The 17919-nt window shown below is 45.1% G+C and overlaps 2 protein-coding genes across 8 annotated transcripts in view; one reads left to right on the top strand and one right to left on the bottom strand.

Moving 5' to 3' along the window:
• Positions 1–10839, bottom strand: part of DCAKD (dephospho-CoA kinase domain containing) — a 28425-nt gene extending 17586 nt beyond the window's left edge. For 2 of the 7 annotated variants that reach the window (XM_059148214.1, XM_059148218.1), the window contains exon 1: positions 10655–10839. The gene's annotated coding sequence lies outside the window, so the exon portion shown is untranslated. Of the gene's footprint in view, positions 1–2041; positions 2245–3294; positions 3427–10654 lie in introns of those variants that run through there. The other 5 variants (XM_059148211.1, XM_059148219.1, XM_059148220.1 and 2 more) reach the window with 4 other exon arrangements.
• A 217-nt stretch (positions 10840–11056) lies between these two features.
• NMT1 (N-myristoyltransferase 1) overlaps positions 11057–17919 on the top strand; it is a 29108-nt gene continuing 22245 nt past the window's right edge. The window contains exon 1 of the mRNA XM_059148198.1: positions 11057–11230. Within this exon, the coding sequence (XP_059004181.1) occupies positions 11100–11230 (131 nt within the window). The 5' untranslated portion in view covers positions 11057–11099. The remainder of the gene's footprint in view (positions 11231–17919) is intronic.

Below are 17919 nucleotides of genomic sequence, written 5' to 3'. Positions count from 1 at the left end.
TGGGTTAAGCCGCTGCCTTCGGCTCAGGTCATGATCTCAGGGTCCTGGGATCGAGTCTCGCATGGGGCTCTCTGCTCAGCAGGGAGCCTGCTTCCTCCTCTCTCTCTCTCTGCCTGCCTCTCCAACTACTTGTGATTTCTCTCTGTCAAATAAATAAATAAAATCTTTAAAATAAATAAATAAATAAATAAATAAATAAATAAATAAATAAAAGAAGTCAGATATTCGTAGGGTGCCTGGGTGGCTCAGTTGTTAAGTGCCTGCCTTTGGCTCAGGTCGTGATCCTGGGGTCCTGGGATGGAGCCCTCCATCGGGCTCCCTGCTCACCGGGAAACCTGCTTCTTCTTCTCCCACTCACCCTGCTTGTGTTCCCTCTCTCGCTGTCTCTCTGGCAAATAAATAAATAAAATCTCAAAAAGAAAAAAAAAAAGAAGATATTTGTGCATGGTAGATCCAGGACGCCCGGGGAATGCTTAAAGATCTTCCAAGGGGCACAGAGGCACAGTGTAGGAGGAATACATTTCCCACTCAATGCCCACAGCCTCTACCAATGGGAACAGACCAGCTTTGGAACATGTCTCCATCCTCTCCTTTCCCAGGTCTCCCTTTACCCTGCCCCATCTCCCAGGTTTCAAAGAAAGGCACAACTACCTACCCAGGCCAAACTCTTACTAAGGTGTACTGTCCCTAGTGCAAAATTCCCCTGGCACCACCAAGGGGCACTTGGAACCATCAGTGTTCATGCTGACGACGTGCCTGCCTACAGTGACTGCGTTAACCAATGCTTCTGCTGAGTCAGGTGGCGTCCAAATCTTTGAATAAGGTTCAAATGGGACCTGAAAGAACTGTGTACTAGAAGGTCATTAATAATTGATTTCAGGGGTGCCTGGGTTGGCTCAGTCATTAGGCATCTGCCTTGGGCTCAGGTCATGATCCCAGGGTCCAGGGATCAAGCCCCACATCGGGGAGCCTGCTTCTCCTTCTCCCACTCCCCCTGCTTCTGTTCCCTCTCTTGCTGTGTCTCTGTCAAAAAAAAAAAAAAAAAAGGGTCTTTAAAAATAAATAAATAATTGATTTTAATGACAGATCACTGTGGGGTTTTGGGGCCCATAACTCAGAGGATGTTCAAGGAACTGAGTAATGTTACCACAACAAAATGCCTTCAAGTCCTACGTACTTATATGAACCAACTTTTTCAGCGCTACTCGTCACAAATTAAAGCTCTGCTCATTCTAGCAAACATACATGAACTTTAAATACGCACATGAACTGTTAAAAGTTCCACTTAACTTATTAAGAAAAGCATTTCAAATTAAACTTACGTTTAACAATTGATCAAAAACAGGTGTTTTGATCAACTATATATTTTACAATATAAAAACTCAATCCAGGAGAAATTATTTAATATTATGACCACAAGACAATTTTCACAATGTTTTAGTTTTAATTTTTTTGTTGTTTGTTGCAGATAAGTAGGACGACAAATGAAAGGCTTTCGAGCATAAAATGTATTACTAGAAAAAAATTCTGGGGAGGAAATTAGCTAGAAATAGAAGTTGGAGGAACATGGGGCGCCTGGGTGGCTCAGTGGGTTAAGCCACTGCCTTCGGCTCGGGTTATGATCTCAGGGTCCTGGGATCGAGTCCTGCATCGGGCTCTCTGCTCAGCAGGGAGCCTGCTTCCTTCTCTCTCTCTCTCTCTCTCTGCCTGCCTCTCAGTGTACTTGTGATTTCTCTCTGTCAAATAAATAAATAAAATCTTTAAAAAAAAAAAAAAAAGAAGTTGGAGGAACAATAGCAATGCAAAATTTCAAAGGTTAAACTGGTTTGTAATTTTTTTAAAGGATAAGAGAAATCAAATCACTATGGTATTGAAATTCCATTGCAGATTTACATGCCTGATATAAGAGTTTCATTTTTAAAGTGTCTAATATTTACAATTACCTGAAATCATAACCTTTGCAAATATCAGAGAAAATTTTTAACTATCTAAAAACATGCCCGTGGATAGTTTTGAAAACAAACCAAAGTTCACTGCTTACCTGCCTTCAGTTACCAGCCCTATTTTCTCCTAAGGCAAGGCACCAAGAAAGGATCTGAACTCTTTAAATGTATTACTCAGAAGGACAGATTCAGACCTTGCACAAGACCGAAGAGGATCCGGTGGGAATTTATGGCCCTTCGAAGACAAAACCACCCCAACCGGCCTGTCTACTTTCTATTCATCAGTCAAGAGCTCTAGTATTGCCCAAGACCTAGGTCCGCATCCAGCCAAATCCATCTGATTTATTCTGGTAAATATCAGCCACCACTCTCCCCGCTCCCCGCCCCCGCAAACACTCCCCATCCCCGAAAGCCTATATTCAAAGCCTTCAATTTCCCCATCTTTAAAATTAGGACTTAATGTCAATGTTCACTTAGGTGATAATTTTCCCATAATTAAGGGAGAAATAAAACTTCATAGGCAAACTCAATGACAGAGGTGTCAATGTCTCCATTTGGGAACCTGGGGAAGGAAGAAAAGTTGGGGCCAGGGCGCCTCTTTACTAGAGAGTGAGTGGGAATCTCAATGCTGTCACCCAGGCCTGGTGGGAGGTGGGGGGGGGGGGGAGTCTTCCCTAAAACGCGATAACCAGTCCAGCCTCCTGGGAAAAAGGAAAGTGGAGGCCAAGCCCTGTCTGAAAGACGGAGATGATCACGCAGCCAAACAGCAGTACCCTTTTAATCTACCCTACGAGATGGGTAACAGATGAGCAAACTGGGAGCTGGAAAGGTACGCAGCTTCATAAAACTGGAAAGGGCAGACGCTGCATACAAAAATAAAACAGACCTGACCACAAAGTTCTGAAGCATAGCGGCTTTGGACTGAACCTGCGTTTGAACCCACAATTTCTGCCGCAATTCTAGCCGTAAACCTTTGTCCATTTCCACAGCTGTAAAACAGGGGAAACAACACCTTGCGTAGCAGAGCTGCTGTTAAGGCAATGAGCCAGGGACGCCAAAGCGTTCGACGCAGGGGTTGCTACATAGTATCTGCGCAACAGACTGTAGCCGAGCTTTGTAAAACAAGGCGCGCACTGCCCGTACCACCGCGCAGAGCCACCGGTGCGCCTCGGACGGGCTTCGGAGCGCCCCAGAGCCAGGCCCAACGCCGCGACGCGGGGCCCCGGGGGTGGACCCAGCCCTCTGGGACCGAGCAGTGTCGGGGCGCCAACCTCCCGGGCGCCACCGTCCGTTCCACTCCCCCCACCGTGCGCCGGGCCGTTTCCACGCGCCCGCGCGGCGCGCTACGTACCCGACGCCCCTGACCCTGCCTGGGCCGCCGCCGCTCGCCCAATCTCTGCGGCGCTTACTGGGTGGCTCCCGGCGGGCGGGCGGGGCCTCGGGAGCGCGCGCACGTGGGCCGGACGTCCGGCGGGCGGGAAGCCTGGGCGGGAAGCCGCGCGGTCCCCTGCGCTGGGAAAGGTGGTCATCGCGGGTGGTTCCCCCTTCCGAGCCAGAGGCTTCCCCGCCGAGGGAGAAAAGACAAACAAACAAAAAACCCCGGAAAGTCCTAGCTTCAAACTCAGGCTTCGGCCACCTCCAGCTGTGCGGCCCCTGGCAATGGCAGGTAACGCCAGCCTCCAGCCCAACAGGTCCTAAGAGCACTGTGTAGGCATCAGCTCCTTGAATTTTCACAGCTGGATACTGACACCGTCCGCGTTTCACACAAGAGGCAACTGATTCTCGGAAGTTAATCCGTTTGCTCTCTTACAGTGTCAGTTAGCTGTAGAGCTCATTCTGTCTGGGCAAGCCCAGCAGGTCACTTAGCCTCTCACCCCGTCTCCGCTATTAAAAGTGGGGATAAATGGCCACTAGGCTGTTTGTTGAAAGCATGAAAAATACATAACACCTAACGGTGCCACATATATAGCAGGTGGTCCTTACCCTGCTTCCTTGCCCTCTCCCTAAATACCTCTGCTTTCTGCTTCCTTTTTATTTTTTTAAAGATTTTATTTATTTGACGGAGATCACAAGTAGAGGCTGGCAGAGAGAGAGAATGAAGCAGGCTCCCTGCTGAGCAGAGAGCCCCATGGGCTCCATCCCAGAACCCTGAGATCGTGACCTGAGCCGAAAGCAGAGGCTTAACCCACTGAGCCACCCAGGCGCCATTAAGGTAGGAATCTTGTCTGTCTTCACCAGGAATATCCCCAGTGCCTGGAACAGTGCCTAGCACAGTAGGAATCAGATACATTGAAGAAGTAATTCAACATCTTTCTCTGACCACTTCAGTCCCTGAAACCTTTCCTCTTCATGTCAACACCACTGGCTGCCATCACCCAATAAATAGGCTTGCATTTCATCATCAAAGGGCTCATTTGATCCAAACACCAATCCAGCATTTGAATCTCCTCTACATCTGGCATCTAAGCTTGGCCATGCCCAGTGTCAGGGAACTGTTTTACTTTACTATTTTTTAAAAAAGATTTTATTTATTTATTTGACAGAGAAACACTGTGAGAGAGGGAACATAAGCAGGGGGAGTGGGAGAGGGAGAAGCAGGCTTCCCCCAGAGCAGAGAGCCTGATGCAGGGCTCAGTCCCAGGACCCTGGGATCATGACCTGAGCCAAAGGCAGAGGCTTAACCACTGAACCACCCAGGTGCCCCGGGAACTGTTTTTCAAGAGAGCTTCATGCTGTCCAAATTTGAAGTCCAGTCCTGACAGTAAGAAAGTTTTTCCTTAGATAATACAATATCTCCCCTACTTCTAACCTGTGGGATCATGCAGACCAATTCCAATTCCCATTCCATAAGGCCAGCTCTAACAGTCCTGTTTCCTTTTTGCATCAAACAATTTACAGATAACCTAGCTTTGTTGGTTCTGAACCTTGTCCCTACTCCTGTCCACATCAGAGGGATATACAACTCCCAATCGTGGCTGCCATGGCAATGACAGGGATAGGAATACATCTTCCCCTCTCTCAAATTAGCAACCTCTTCTTGGGGCATATTGTTAGGAAACCTCTGTAGATGATCCTGCTTTTCCCAGACACCATGGGAAGCACTAGTGTATTGGGTATTGGGAGCACTAGTGTACAGGCCGGGGCCTTGTCTTTTTTTTTTTTTTTTTTCCTGGGGCCTTGTCTTTTAAGTAGGCATCCTTGTGGTCCAATGGGCCTATAGGAGCTGCAACTCTGCTCTGCATCTCTGCTGGGATGATCCCAGAGGAAAGGCTGAAGGATGCCACAGGGCCCTCAACCCAAGTACATCCTTGGAACTGAAGTTCTGCCTTGGTGGTTTGGAGCTGATGCCATTAAGGGCTTTCTCGATTCCAACACATATTCTCTTTTATTCAGGATAGCAATAATAAACTGGCTCTAGCTGCTTACATGGTCTCACTTCATCCTGACAGTGACCTGCATCTCAGTCACCTCTGTGTCCTCGGCATTAAGCACGATACATGGAATATGGTGCAGCTTCAAGTTGTTTAATGAACCACCCTCTGAGTCTGAGAGGGATGACTCTTTTGACTCCTTGGTCTTTGACTCTTGGTTCTTAAAATTAAACTAACTTTCCGTATGTTTATTTTAAATAAATATTAATATGCAATTAAATTTATACCGCACCTTACAAATACCATTAATATTTATCCTTTATTAAACAGCTTCAGGGGAAAAAAAAAAAAAAACAACCTCCCATAGGTTGTCACCAGGTGAAAGATAAAGTCCAAACTTTTTACCCTGAAACTTAAGGCCTTCTGTGACCTGGCCCCGATCACCCCTCTAGACATATGTCTCACCATATGTCTCACCATATGTTCTCCCTTGGGGAAGGCCAAGAAAAAAAGTGATATAGTTATTTGCACCAGACTTAGTGTTAAAACACCAGGTTCAAGTCTAAATTCAGACTAAGTAGCACTGAAACTTCAGACTCATCACTGAACTTCTTGTTTTCTCATGGTAAAATGGGAGTAACACCTGCCCTGTTCATTGCACAGTGTTAGGCGAGACAGTTGATGGTGGGGATCAAAGAAATAGTATGCTAGCACATTCTGTGACCAATAAACACTATACAAACACAATGGGTCACCATACTGCCTATTCCTGCCTCTGCCCTTTCCCTATAATGTTTCCACACCTGAAGCCTTTAACCCTTCCTTCTCACCATTCATTCACACATTAAGTAATCCAACAAATATTGAGGGCCCACTCTGTGCTGGCCCAAAGGATACAGGAAAATCCAACAAATTCCCTGCCTTCATGGAACACAGGAGAAAATGGTTGCAAACTACAACCGCACAAACAAAAAAGTAAAACCACACCTGTGAGCCAGCTCAGGGGTAGGTCCACATGGCCCCCAGAAATTATAACCGAGGATCTGGCAATTAAGTTGTCTCCAAGGCCAAGTTCAAAGTCTGCTTTTCTCATTTCTAACAATGGTGACCCAAAGATCTGCACCCCCCCGCCCCACCCCAAACTTCAGTTAACTTATCTCTCCAGCTCATTTAATCATACCCAATCAGGCCTTGTTATTTTTTCAAATTGCACCTGGCTTTCCCAACTTCACTGAGCAGGGAATGGCTGGCACACTTTAAATCCCACAGATTTAAGCCACAGAAGGCTGGACCCACTGCATTCCAGACCCATGTGTCGGGAGCTATCATAGGAAGGAAGGGTACCCTTCCTGAAAGTGAGTTCCAGGGGAGACAGGAAGCTGCCCAAGATCACCCCTTATTCACAACTGAGCACACTAGCCCTGTTCCTCAGAGAAAAACTCTCTTCCTTAGGACAGCTAGGCTGCTGCCCTAGTATGATCTTTTTTTTTTTTTTTTTTAAAGATTTTATTTATTTGAGATCACAAGTAGGCAGAGAGGCAGGCTGAAAGAGAGAGAGGAAGAAGCAGGCTCCCTCCGAGCAGAGAGCCCGATGTGGGACTCGATCCCAGGACCCTGGGATCATGACCCGAGTCGAAGGCAGCGGCTTAACCCACTGAGCCATCCAGGTGCCCCCCTAGTATGATCTTTTAATGACAAAAATTTCATCCTCATTTCAGAGGCAACGTGGGGGGTTTGGGGGGTAGGGAAGGAAAAAAATGAAACAAGATGGGATCGGGAGGGAGACAAACCATAAGAGACTCTTAATCTCACAAAACAAACTGAGGGTTGCTGGGTGGAGGCGGGGAGGGAGAGGGTGGTTGGGTTATGGACATTGGGGAGGGTATGTGCTATGGTGAGTGCTGTGAAGTGTGTAAGCCTGATGATTCACAGATCTGTACCTCTGGGGCAAATAATACATTATATGTTAATAAAAAATTAAAAATTAAAAAAATTAAAAAATTTCATCCTCTCTCTTTCCAGCTAAAAATCTTTCAGCAGCTTTCAAGAGTCCTCAGGATAAAGTCCTACCCCCTCAGCATGGCCTCCACATCCCTTCCTGGTCTGACTCCTGACTGCCTCTCGTCTCAGTCTCCAAAATGCTCCTATAATTCTTGCTGTGGGACCTCAAGAGCACCCACTCTCAGGCAGCTGGACTCGCCTCTACCCCCTGCCCCATTTGTCTGGCTCCCCTTTGAAAACTCAGCTCAGCCATCTTTTCTTCCAGAACCTCTTTCCCCAGGCTAAGGGTGCCCCCAGGCTGAGCTGCATTTGATGTTCCCACTCTTTCACACACTGTACCGTAACAGTCGGTCTCTGTAGCTACCAACGTGTGGAGTGAACGACTGTGTTGTTCTATCCCTCATTCTCTAGTTCCTGCTGTGGAGCCTGGCGTATGGTGAGTGCCCCCAAGGTGTTGGAAAAATGAACCACAACCTGGTTCATGCTTTCCTAGGCCCATTAGAAGAAATAGATCTCTGATAAGCTGGGAATACAGCAAGGGCCTTGATCTGTGATGGACATCGTGAGGAAGTTTTCCTTTGATCATCACAGGGAATGCTGACTTCCTGGGAAGAGATACAATGATTTAGTAGATACTGACTGTCTCAGACACTTCACTAAGTGTTTTGCCTGCATCGTCTCATAAGTGAGGACATTGAGGCTCAGAGAGGTAAAGTGACTTGCCTAAGGTCACTCATCAGGCAGTGGTAGAGTCACAGACCTGTACCCCTGGGGCTAATAATACATTTTATGTTAATAAAAAATAAATTTTTTTTTATTTTTTAGAACTTAGAACCCAGAGAGTTAGACTCTGAAGTATGCTCTCTTATCACTATAGTCTTCTGTCTCCAGTAACAACTGTGAAGGGATAGCAGAGGTATCCACAGTAGGAGTAAACTCTAGAATCTGCAGGGTTTCACAGGCCCATTCCTCAGCCACCCTTTGGGCTCTGCTGTACCTCCCTGCCTTTGTAGAGTGTTTCTGCCAGAATGGGTAGGGTAGAAAGAGCCAGCAGGGCTAGGTGGGAAAATCCTGCTATTTTAATGTGATGAGGCACTCAGGAAGCTGAGAAAGTTTACCTTGGAAAAAAGAATTTCAGGGAACCAGATATTAATGGAAGAATATGTAATAATTATGTAGAGAGACACAGGATCATAAGCTTCCATTTAACTCCAGAAGGCTGAACTTGGCCAACTTCTATCAATAAGAACTATCTGAAAGTAGAAGGCTCTCTGTTAAAGAAGGCGGAGGGGGTAACAGGGAGGAACAAATATGAGAACTCTCGAATTCCAAGACACTATCCACAAACCCAATTTAGGAAACTGTCCCAACGGGATAATAAACTCAAAAGTAAACTTACATTCCAAAATCACACGTGGCAATATTCAAGTTTTCAGTAGTCATTTTAAAAAAAGGAACACATACACTCAATTTCTTTTAAAAATATAACACATTTTATTACAGAGAAATAACAGATTCTACAAAATCTAAGTGAGCATTCTAATTTGAAAGATCCTAGCAGAGGGGGAATAACTGCCTTTCAGGTACCTTTGAACTCTGAAATTCTCAGAGGTGCTGGATTCTAGAACTGTGGACTGGGACTTACATTCTGAGCTTGGACATGACAGTCACATTGCCCGTCTACCTCCCAGAAAGGCTCTCCACTGAGCAAAAACTGCTCAGTTTGGAGTAAAATACAAGGCAGTGTCTTTCTTAAGCTCTGAACCCCAAGAACGGCAGGTTTTCACAATGGACCCTGTAATCATTCTGCCCTGGTCATGTTTCATTAGCTTTTATTCAACCTCTGCTTATCTGTGAGAAAAGAAAATACAAGGTTGGGAATTAGAATACCAGATGTGGGGTTCTGGTTCTGCTACTAAGTATCATTGTGAGGTGGTGGTGATTGTTTTGTGGCAAGCTCAATTTTCTCAAGTCCCCTTCCCTACCTACTTTACAAGGTCACATGACCTACAAGCCAAACATTTGGAAATCAAATCCATCTAACACATACATATACGGCTTTATCATCATCATCTCTGGCGTCTTCCTCTGGCCTGCAGCTGCATAGAATAAATCATACGGACAGCAGTCTTGGTCCTAGAGAGATGAGTGTGGCTGACAGCACTCACTCTGAGTGGATGTCCTTCCCTTCTAAAGTCCGATATAAATGAGTGGGGATTATCTGCTGTTTGGGATCACATTTTTTTTTTTTAAAGATTTTATTTATTTATTTGACAGAGATCACAAGTAGGCAGAGAGACAGGCAGAGAGAGAGCCCGATGTGGGGCTCGATCCCAGGACCCTGAGATCACTACCTGAGCGGAAGGCAGAGGCTTTAACCCACTGAGCCGCCCAGGGGCCCCTGGGATCACATTTACTTCTGTGCCTGCCACTGAGAAAAACGAAGAACTAACAATATTTAGCTCTATTTTGTTTTGTCTCCCTGAGTCATATGAGTGTTTCTTCCCACTTTCTCCCTCTTTCCACGTTGAGAGTTTCCCAATGGCAAAGATCATTCCTTTTTCTGGCCATGGAGCTCTCTGAGGATAAGAACATGTCCTTCCCGTACAACCCACAATCCAACCTGAATGGGAAATCCCTAGAAATGGGAACCATGTCTTCAGGGGTTGGCCTCAAGCCTCAATTACTCAAAAACACTGGGGTGAGACCCAAGGGACTGAAGCATTGAGTCAATGCTAAAACTAGATTGAGAGGTCACCATTACTTTCTAATAACTTATTTTCAAGCAGACAATGGAACTTTTGTAGTGATAGAGAATTCAGAGGGCCGAAGGGCCGACAGATCCAAATTTGTACACTGATTTTGGCACTTACTTGCTTTGTGACTGAGCGGTTTACCAAGCAATCTGGGCCAAATTTCTTCGTCTGTGCCGAAGGGGGATAATACAACAACGCATCTTCTCGGTTTGTTGAGAGGATTAAATGAGATATACGAAAAGCCTTACCCCAGACTCTGGCATATAAGTGCTCATTAAAAAGTGCATGTGGAGAATCCTAGGAACGGTATGAGCTTCGTGGAGAGCAGTTGCTGGAGGCCAAGAAGCGGCAAAGCCGAACTAAGCAGTCAGGTCTCCTAGCTCAGGATCAGTGCTCCACACACCGCATCCCCCGTCTCTCAAAAGGCCTCGAACTCCCGACGACCGGGGCCGCCTGGAGTCCCGAGGGAGGAAAGGGGGCCAGGAACCAATCTGGCTTCTTACAACCAAGGCTCTGCAAGAAGGCCCGACGCATTCGGGCTCCCGATGGGAAGCACCCGCAGGCCTCAGGCCTCATTACTTACCCGGTGATGGTAACGGTCCTTAACGGCAGCCAATAACGGCTCACCCGTGGCCTAGGCACTGGCAAGGGCAGGCTGAGGTCAAACCTTGGATTTTGGCGCCTCATCCCAAAACCCTAAGCAAGCATCGAACTACAATTCCCAGTATGCCACGCGCCGCCCGGTCGCGGAGCTTCGGCCCCACCAACCTTGGGTCCCTTCTTCCCTCGAAACGCGGCTGAACGCCCAGGACTTCCGGGTAGTGCCGGTCTCCCGCCCAGGACAGCCTCCCTTTATGATTTCTGGGTATTGTAGTCCACTTTGTTCGGGTTTCGCGAGAATGAGCTGTTCCTAGTTACGGCTCCCTTCGACACAAAAACTACAAAACCCAGAATATATCGCAAGTCCCTCTCGTCCAATAGGAACCCCCTATGTAGCGAGGCGCGGAGGCCGGTTCTCGCAACTCAAGATGGCGGACGAGAGTGAGACAGCAGTGAAGCCGCCGGCACCTCCGCTGCCGCAAATGATGGAAGGGAACGGAAACGGCCATGAGCATTGCAGCGATTGCGAGAACGAGGAGGACAACAGCTACAGCCGGGGGTAACGATATCCTCGGAGTCCAATTCCCGTCCAGTCTCCCACAACCTGGGTCTCTGGGGTGCGGGGAAGTCACCGGGAGCTTAGGGTAACCCCACCCCCATATTCTAATTGGCTGAGACATTGGTATCCTGCCTGGCGATTGGTTGTTGTCTTTGTCATTTACCAGGGTGGGTGCTCAGTATATTAAGGGCCGGAGACATTGAATACTTTTATTATATAAAAGTTCTTCTGTGTAATGTTCCACTCGTGTGCTTCACCCGCCTTCAGGGAAAAGAGCAGATTGGACGATGGTTTTCGATGGCACAACACGGGTCAATCTAACAGTACAGTTCAAAGGGAACGTTACTTAGAGATGTGTGTGAACAACGTGATTAGCAATAAACGAATAATAAAATATTTCGCTGCAGCTCACCTTCAATGAGGAAATATATCAGGTTGTACAAACCATAATTATGTTGTAAAGTGTCACTAACAGGAGAATCTCAAAATACAAACTTACCTTATAAACCCTAGAGTGTAATTACTGTATGACAATGGTTTGGTGTATATGGTGCCCATTGTTCCAGATAATCTATAAGTTTCCTGAACAGTATATAATTAGGTTTTCCAGGATCTTTGTTCTGTTAACTTTGTGAAATAACCTCAAAGCTTCAAGAAATTGACTGCTGGTGCAGCTTGGACAGGGATTAGAAGTGGGTTTAATATTGCAGTTCCTGTACTTCAAGAGTCTTGCCTACTAGTAACTGTTGCTTGGACAGAAGAAATTCATCAGGCGTTTCAGAGTTGAGTTCTGTTTCCAGATCAGTGTTCATTCTTGTAAGCCACACCCTATCATTCTTCTTTCTTCATAATTGTTACAGTGGCCGGTGCTGAAGCTTGTCCCTATGTTTTTTAATGGAAAGTTATGAAAGACTTTTTGGACATATAACTTTGGGTGAACCTGTGGTAGTCTGATTTTGTATCTCTGTGTGCGTGTGTGTGTGTGTGATAGTCCTATTTTCATAGTCATGAAGTCATTTGGAATATTAGCGGTAGGCCTGTAGGTAAAGGTAAAAGGTTGAAATCTTTGGATAAACTTTAAAAAATTCCACCATCTTGTAGAGATGGAAGAACAAAGGATTAATTAAGTTGTTTATAATCTGTTTGTGATGAATCCTTAGGTTAAAAGATGAAGCTTTTATGTTCTTTGAGCAGCTTAAAAAAATTACAAGAAAAATGTAGAGGAAAAGGAAGTTTGTCAGATCTGGTTTTATAAGAGTTTTTTTTTTTTTTTTGCTATAACTCACAACAGATCTCATGTAACAAAAGCCTTGAAGTTTGAGATTCCTAAGAAAGGAAGAGCTTTTAAAGAGGAAGTAGGAACAGGAAGAGGGGAAAGTGCAGCCCTCCTGAGTAGAAATCCTAATAATAGATGAGAGCTGTTGAATTCAGAAGTCCTTTCAGAAGTGAAAGTAAAGCTTTTTCTTTGCTCTGTGTGTAGTTGCTTTTATTTTTCTCTACTAAACTGTTACCTTGACCAGCATCTATAGCTCTTTAATTGGTTTTATTCCCTATGATCTGTGAATCAGTTTGCAAAACTATTTGGCAGAAAGTTCTGTTTTATTTATAGTACAACAAAGTGGTAACCTTAAAAAAAACTTTGACGGTGTTTTGTTGTTGTTGTACATGGTTATATATGGTCTGAGTGAACAAATTTATCAGCATACCAAATCTAGAGGTTTGTGTGTGCTCACTTCGGCAGCACGTATACCAAATCTAGAGGTCTGTGTAAATTAGTTTGGAGGTGACAGGTGAAAACAGAAGACCTAGCTTGGAGGACAGGCTAATTCTGGCACTCAGAATCTGAAGTAGAGTTAATATTTTCTCATTAATTGTTGGAGGAAATGATTTTGGGAAGCAGTGTGGCGCCTAAAGAGCATGGATTTGGGGTTCATTCATACCTGGGTTCAAAGCTTGATTCTGACACTTAATTGTCCTGTAACCTTGGGAAAGTTACTTAACCTCCAGTTGTAGGGATTAAATAAGATAACATGGGAAATACAGCCTGTCCTCTCCCTCCTGTTCTTCCTTCACATCTTCCTGTCCTTTCCCCAGCTTGTGCTTTTATCACATATCTCGTTTGTTGTAGCTTTTATCAAATAACGTGTGTCCATTCCCTGCCTCACCTGATTGTAAGGTGCCTGAGTAGAGGGACCATGGCTTTGAGATGCCTGGCACTTAATGGGCGTTTGTGAGTATTTGATGGATGAACAAATGGCAAATGTTAAAATTCAGAGTTCAGTGTTGGCGGAGTTTCTCCTTGCTGAGGCAAAGAGTGTTAGATTTTTCTTACACACACACTTTCTTACACCAACTCAGTCTCATTGTGAGCCTTACTACAGTTTCTTGTGAAATACCTCCAAAAACTGGGGATCCTCCAGGTTTCACAAGGCCTTTCACTGAGGCCTTCCTTTCAGGATGGGCTCACAGTACTTTACACTAATGAAACAACCATAATTAAATAAACTTTGAAGAGTATAGATTTCACATATACATTGAAACACACATGCACATGCATACGTGCAATGTAGGTGTATGTTTTATTTTGGGTGTTCGTATTTTTTAATGTATGCATCTCTACAGTTTTTCTATATACTATTTTTTTAATCTACTCAACAAAGGCAGGTGGCATCATTTTTTCCCCCAGTTACTTGCCTGACATATCAGTTACAGTTAATAAATTAGGTTTAATTTATTTGAGAGGGAGAGTGAGTGGGCATGGTTGTGCAGAAGAATTAGGGGAGAAGCAGAGAGAGAATCCCAAGACTCCCTGCTGAGCGCAGAGCCTCATGTGGAGCTGTGTTCCAGGACCCATGAGATCATGACCTGAGCAGAAACCTACTGAGCCACCCAGATGCCCCCAGACTAAGATCATCTTAATGCTGAATTTCCCTGCAGTTCACCATCCATCCGTATCCTTTAATTTGCTTCTTTGTTTTTAGTGAAAGGCTTTCCAAGAATCATTACTAAAGAATAAATTATTTACTAGCTGCCAGTAGATTTTATTTTATTTTATTTTATTTTTTTAAATATTTTATTTATTTATTTGACAGAGAGAAATCACAAGTAGGCAGAGAGGCAGGCAGAGAGAGAGAGAGAGGAGGAAGCAGGCTCCCTGCTGAGCAGAGAGCCCGATGCGGGACTCGATCCCAGGACCCTGAGATCATGACCTGAGCCAAAGGCAGCGGCTTAACCACTGAGCCACCCAGGCGCCCTGCCAGTAGATTTTAGTTTTGGGTTAACAGACAAGGTTTATTTGGATGATTGGAACAGGAAAGGGCTTTTATATTATTTGGTTCCTAGGATTCTTTTAGAATTTATTTTTCAATGTCATTGATACCACTGAGATGCTGGTAAGCCATCCCTTTGATAAGGATGTCTCTTTCCCATCCGGATTTCTTACTTCATGGGGACAGGTTAAGACGAGTTCTTATAAGTTTTCCTCGCCAGTCCTGAGCTGTTATCTCTCATGAAAAAACTTAAGAGAAAACAGCGATCTCTTTGAAAGGAAGTGCCATAAAGCCAGCCTTACTTGCTTTTTGTTTTATCCATCAGATTCTCCGAGAGTGGTTCTTTCCATATTTATATTCGGTGGCTTATAGCTGCATCTAGCTCTTGGAAAGAAGAAATCTTTTTTGCCCCTTTTTCTTAATTTCTCCCTTCAGCTTTTGGTTTTTCAAAACTAGATCAAAGCAGAAATGAAAAGAGAAACCTCATCACTGATATCAAATAAGTATTCTAATTTTATTTCCCAATTAAGTGGCAATTAAAAAAGAAACTAATCAAGAGCCACTTCAAAGAGAAGAGACTGGAAAGCAGAAGAAATGAAAAGCAAATGAGAGCCTATTTCAGGGAGATGCTGCTCCTGGCACACCAGTTTTGCTGATTTTTCACATTGTTTAAACTGATGTGCTCACTCTCAAATCTCCCAGCTTCACTAAGTCTGCACTTAACCCTTGGTCTGCGGAGGCCATAGAGTTGGGGACCACAGATTGAATGACTTTATTTATTTATTTTTTTAAAGATTTTATTTATTTATTTGACAGATCACAGGTAGGCAGAGAGGCAGGCAGAGAGAGGGGGGAAGGCAGGCTCCCTGCTGAGCAGAGAACCTGATGTGGGGCTCAATTCCAGGACCCCGGGATCATGACCTTAGCTGAAGGCAGAGGCTCAACCCACTGAGCCACCCAGGCGCCCCTTGAATGACTTCAGGAAGAGCTTCTTCAGCTCTTCTCTGTAACCTTGCTTGAAACCTGTACCCTGCACGCCTCTCCTCTGACTCCTCAAGGATGGTGCTCTTGGGACTATTGCTCTATTAGGAGCACCAAAACAACCAACCAAACAAACCAAACTTAAACTGAAATTCTTGGACAGGGTTGGTACTTGCTTAGAAAGTTTTTTCTACTGCTTCTCCTGCTGCGACTTTGAGAGGCAGCTGAGGAGGTCACACTCTTGTCTGGCATTTGATAAATGTTGTCTGTTGTTACTATCACTATGCGCTGGCCACTGCGCTAAGCCCTTTCCGTGGATTATCTCCTAGACCTCACTGATGAAGACTGATTGAGCTTTGGTAGTGAAGTTTGGGATTTGCGTCTCCACCTCTTCCTTGGGGCACCCTGGATTATCCATTCCAAATTTACTGGATGTTTTTTCCCTACTGCCTTGATTTCTTGCTTCCCAACCCTGCAGCAGTGTGAGTCCTGCCTTTGGATCCATTCAGTAACCCATGAACTTTCCAAGACTAGGGAGCCAGTTGGTGATGGATATGGCTGGCCCCTTTAAACTCTTCTCAGTGGACAGATATCTTTTGAAGAGGTTCTGGTGTGTGAAATTTCTGCTAGCAGTGAGTCATTCATTGCTCAGAAAATTACTGAAAATGGTCTCTGAACAGCATCCGATTTGACCTTGGAGTTGCCAGGTTACAGTGTGACTCGCCAAAGCAACCCAGAGGATGTGGAAATTACATTTCTGTCTCAGTCCCATTCTAAACGGTTTAGTGTATCAGAGCCTTTGTGATCTCCCCCCTTTTTAAAAAAAAACCCAGTTATTCTCCATGGCAGGAACTGGCTTGTTCACCCTCAGAGTTCTGGCCAACTGTCCCAGGAAGGGCAGAGGATGGCAGTAAAACAATTTTTATAATCGCTTCCCACAACTTGCTGTTCTTTTCAGTCTTACATGCCTATCCTCTGTATGGCTGTGGCTGCAGGGTCACTTACAGCAATGCCCCAAACTCTGCACTCCCACTCATCAGTGAGACTGAGTCAGACCATGTGGTTTCCACCCCGGCACCCTCATCTGCCTCTCATTCACCTCTTTGGGCCTTCTGAGTACCAGGAGGATTGTTGGTGAACCTCTCACACCTCATAAGTAAATGGATTTGCAGAAGGATTTCCTGATACGCTAAAGCAGAATCAAAAGGATGTTAGAGCCTAGGATTTGTTTAATCGGTTTTTCTGGAAATTTTGAGTTTTAGCCAAAAGAATTAATTTCCAGTTTTCGGGGGCGGGAAATAAGTGACCAAAAGTTGTGAGTTTTATTTTCGGAACTCTTTTTTTTTTTTTTTTTTTAATTTCTTTCCTTTGGTCTCATAATCAAAACTAAACCCACGGTCTGCGTTTAAGACTTTGGAACAATTTAAAATAGTTTCAGTGGAGCTTTTTTGTTTTCACTTTTTTCTTTTTAAAAGATTTTATTTATTTACTTATTTGTTTGTTTGTCAGAGAGATAGAGAGAGCAAGAGAGGGAACACAAGCATGGGGAGTGGGAGAGGGAGAATCAGGCTTCCTGCTGAGCGGGGAGCCGGATGTGAGACTATCCCAGGACCCTGGGATCATGACCTGAGCCGAAGGCAGACGCTTCACGACTGAGCCACCCATGCGCCCCTCCACACTTTTCATAGACAATTAACACAGCTGTCATGTGGAAACGTAACTGGAGATGTTTTGCTGACCCTCTTTGGGGCTGTAGCTTGTCAGGGTCTTATTTTAGTCTTTACGCTGGGAAAGCGTCAGTCAAGCACGTTATTTGTTGAACTCTTAACTGTGCACTGGGCACAGCTGGGGGAGCTGTAGGAAACATCTGTATCAGATGTCCTTATGCTCAGGAAATTTTTTATCTTACTGGGAAGGTAGGAAGCAAACCATTATTCTATGTAAAATATTCAGTCGTTTGGGAGATCATAATCTTAGCCAGATACCAGGGAGAGCTAGTGTAGCCAGAGGCAGCTTTCTGGATAAAGTGTGGCTCAGGTGCTCCTGGCCTTTCATACGTGCTCCTCTGAGACACAGCAGTTTGTTTTAGGGCCTTGTATGATGAAACTGTCTTTGGGCTTTGGAGGAGACTTGGAAAATTCCCACAGAAACAAGACCGTGGTGTTCAGGAAGGAACGGTCCACATTGTTAGAGATTAGTGGCTTGTCCCTGGTCACCAGTTGGTTAGTTGGTGACCAGTTTACCTCACGTGTCTGGGCCTTGGTTTCTGCTTCTGTGAACAGCAAGATAAGCTGGGTGGCCCTGACAGGCGTTCCAGGCCTGGTGGCTGAGCTCGTACTCCCCCACAGTACAGCCTTCTGTTCCCCAGTCATGTCCCTTTGAGTGGATTTTGTTACTTGGTGGGGTGGAGGGGAGGCCTGTGTTATGGACCCTTCCTGC

The sequence above is a fragment of the Mustela lutreola genome, chromosome 15 (assembly GCF_030435805.1).
Source record: "Mustela lutreola isolate mMusLut2 chromosome 15, mMusLut2.pri, whole genome shotgun sequence".
Classification (NCBI taxonomy): Eukaryota; Metazoa; Chordata; class Mammalia; order Carnivora; family Mustelidae; genus Mustela; species Mustela lutreola.
The sequence above is the reverse complement of the archived record's forward strand: the minus strand, read 5'-3'. Positions and strand labels throughout refer to the sequence as shown.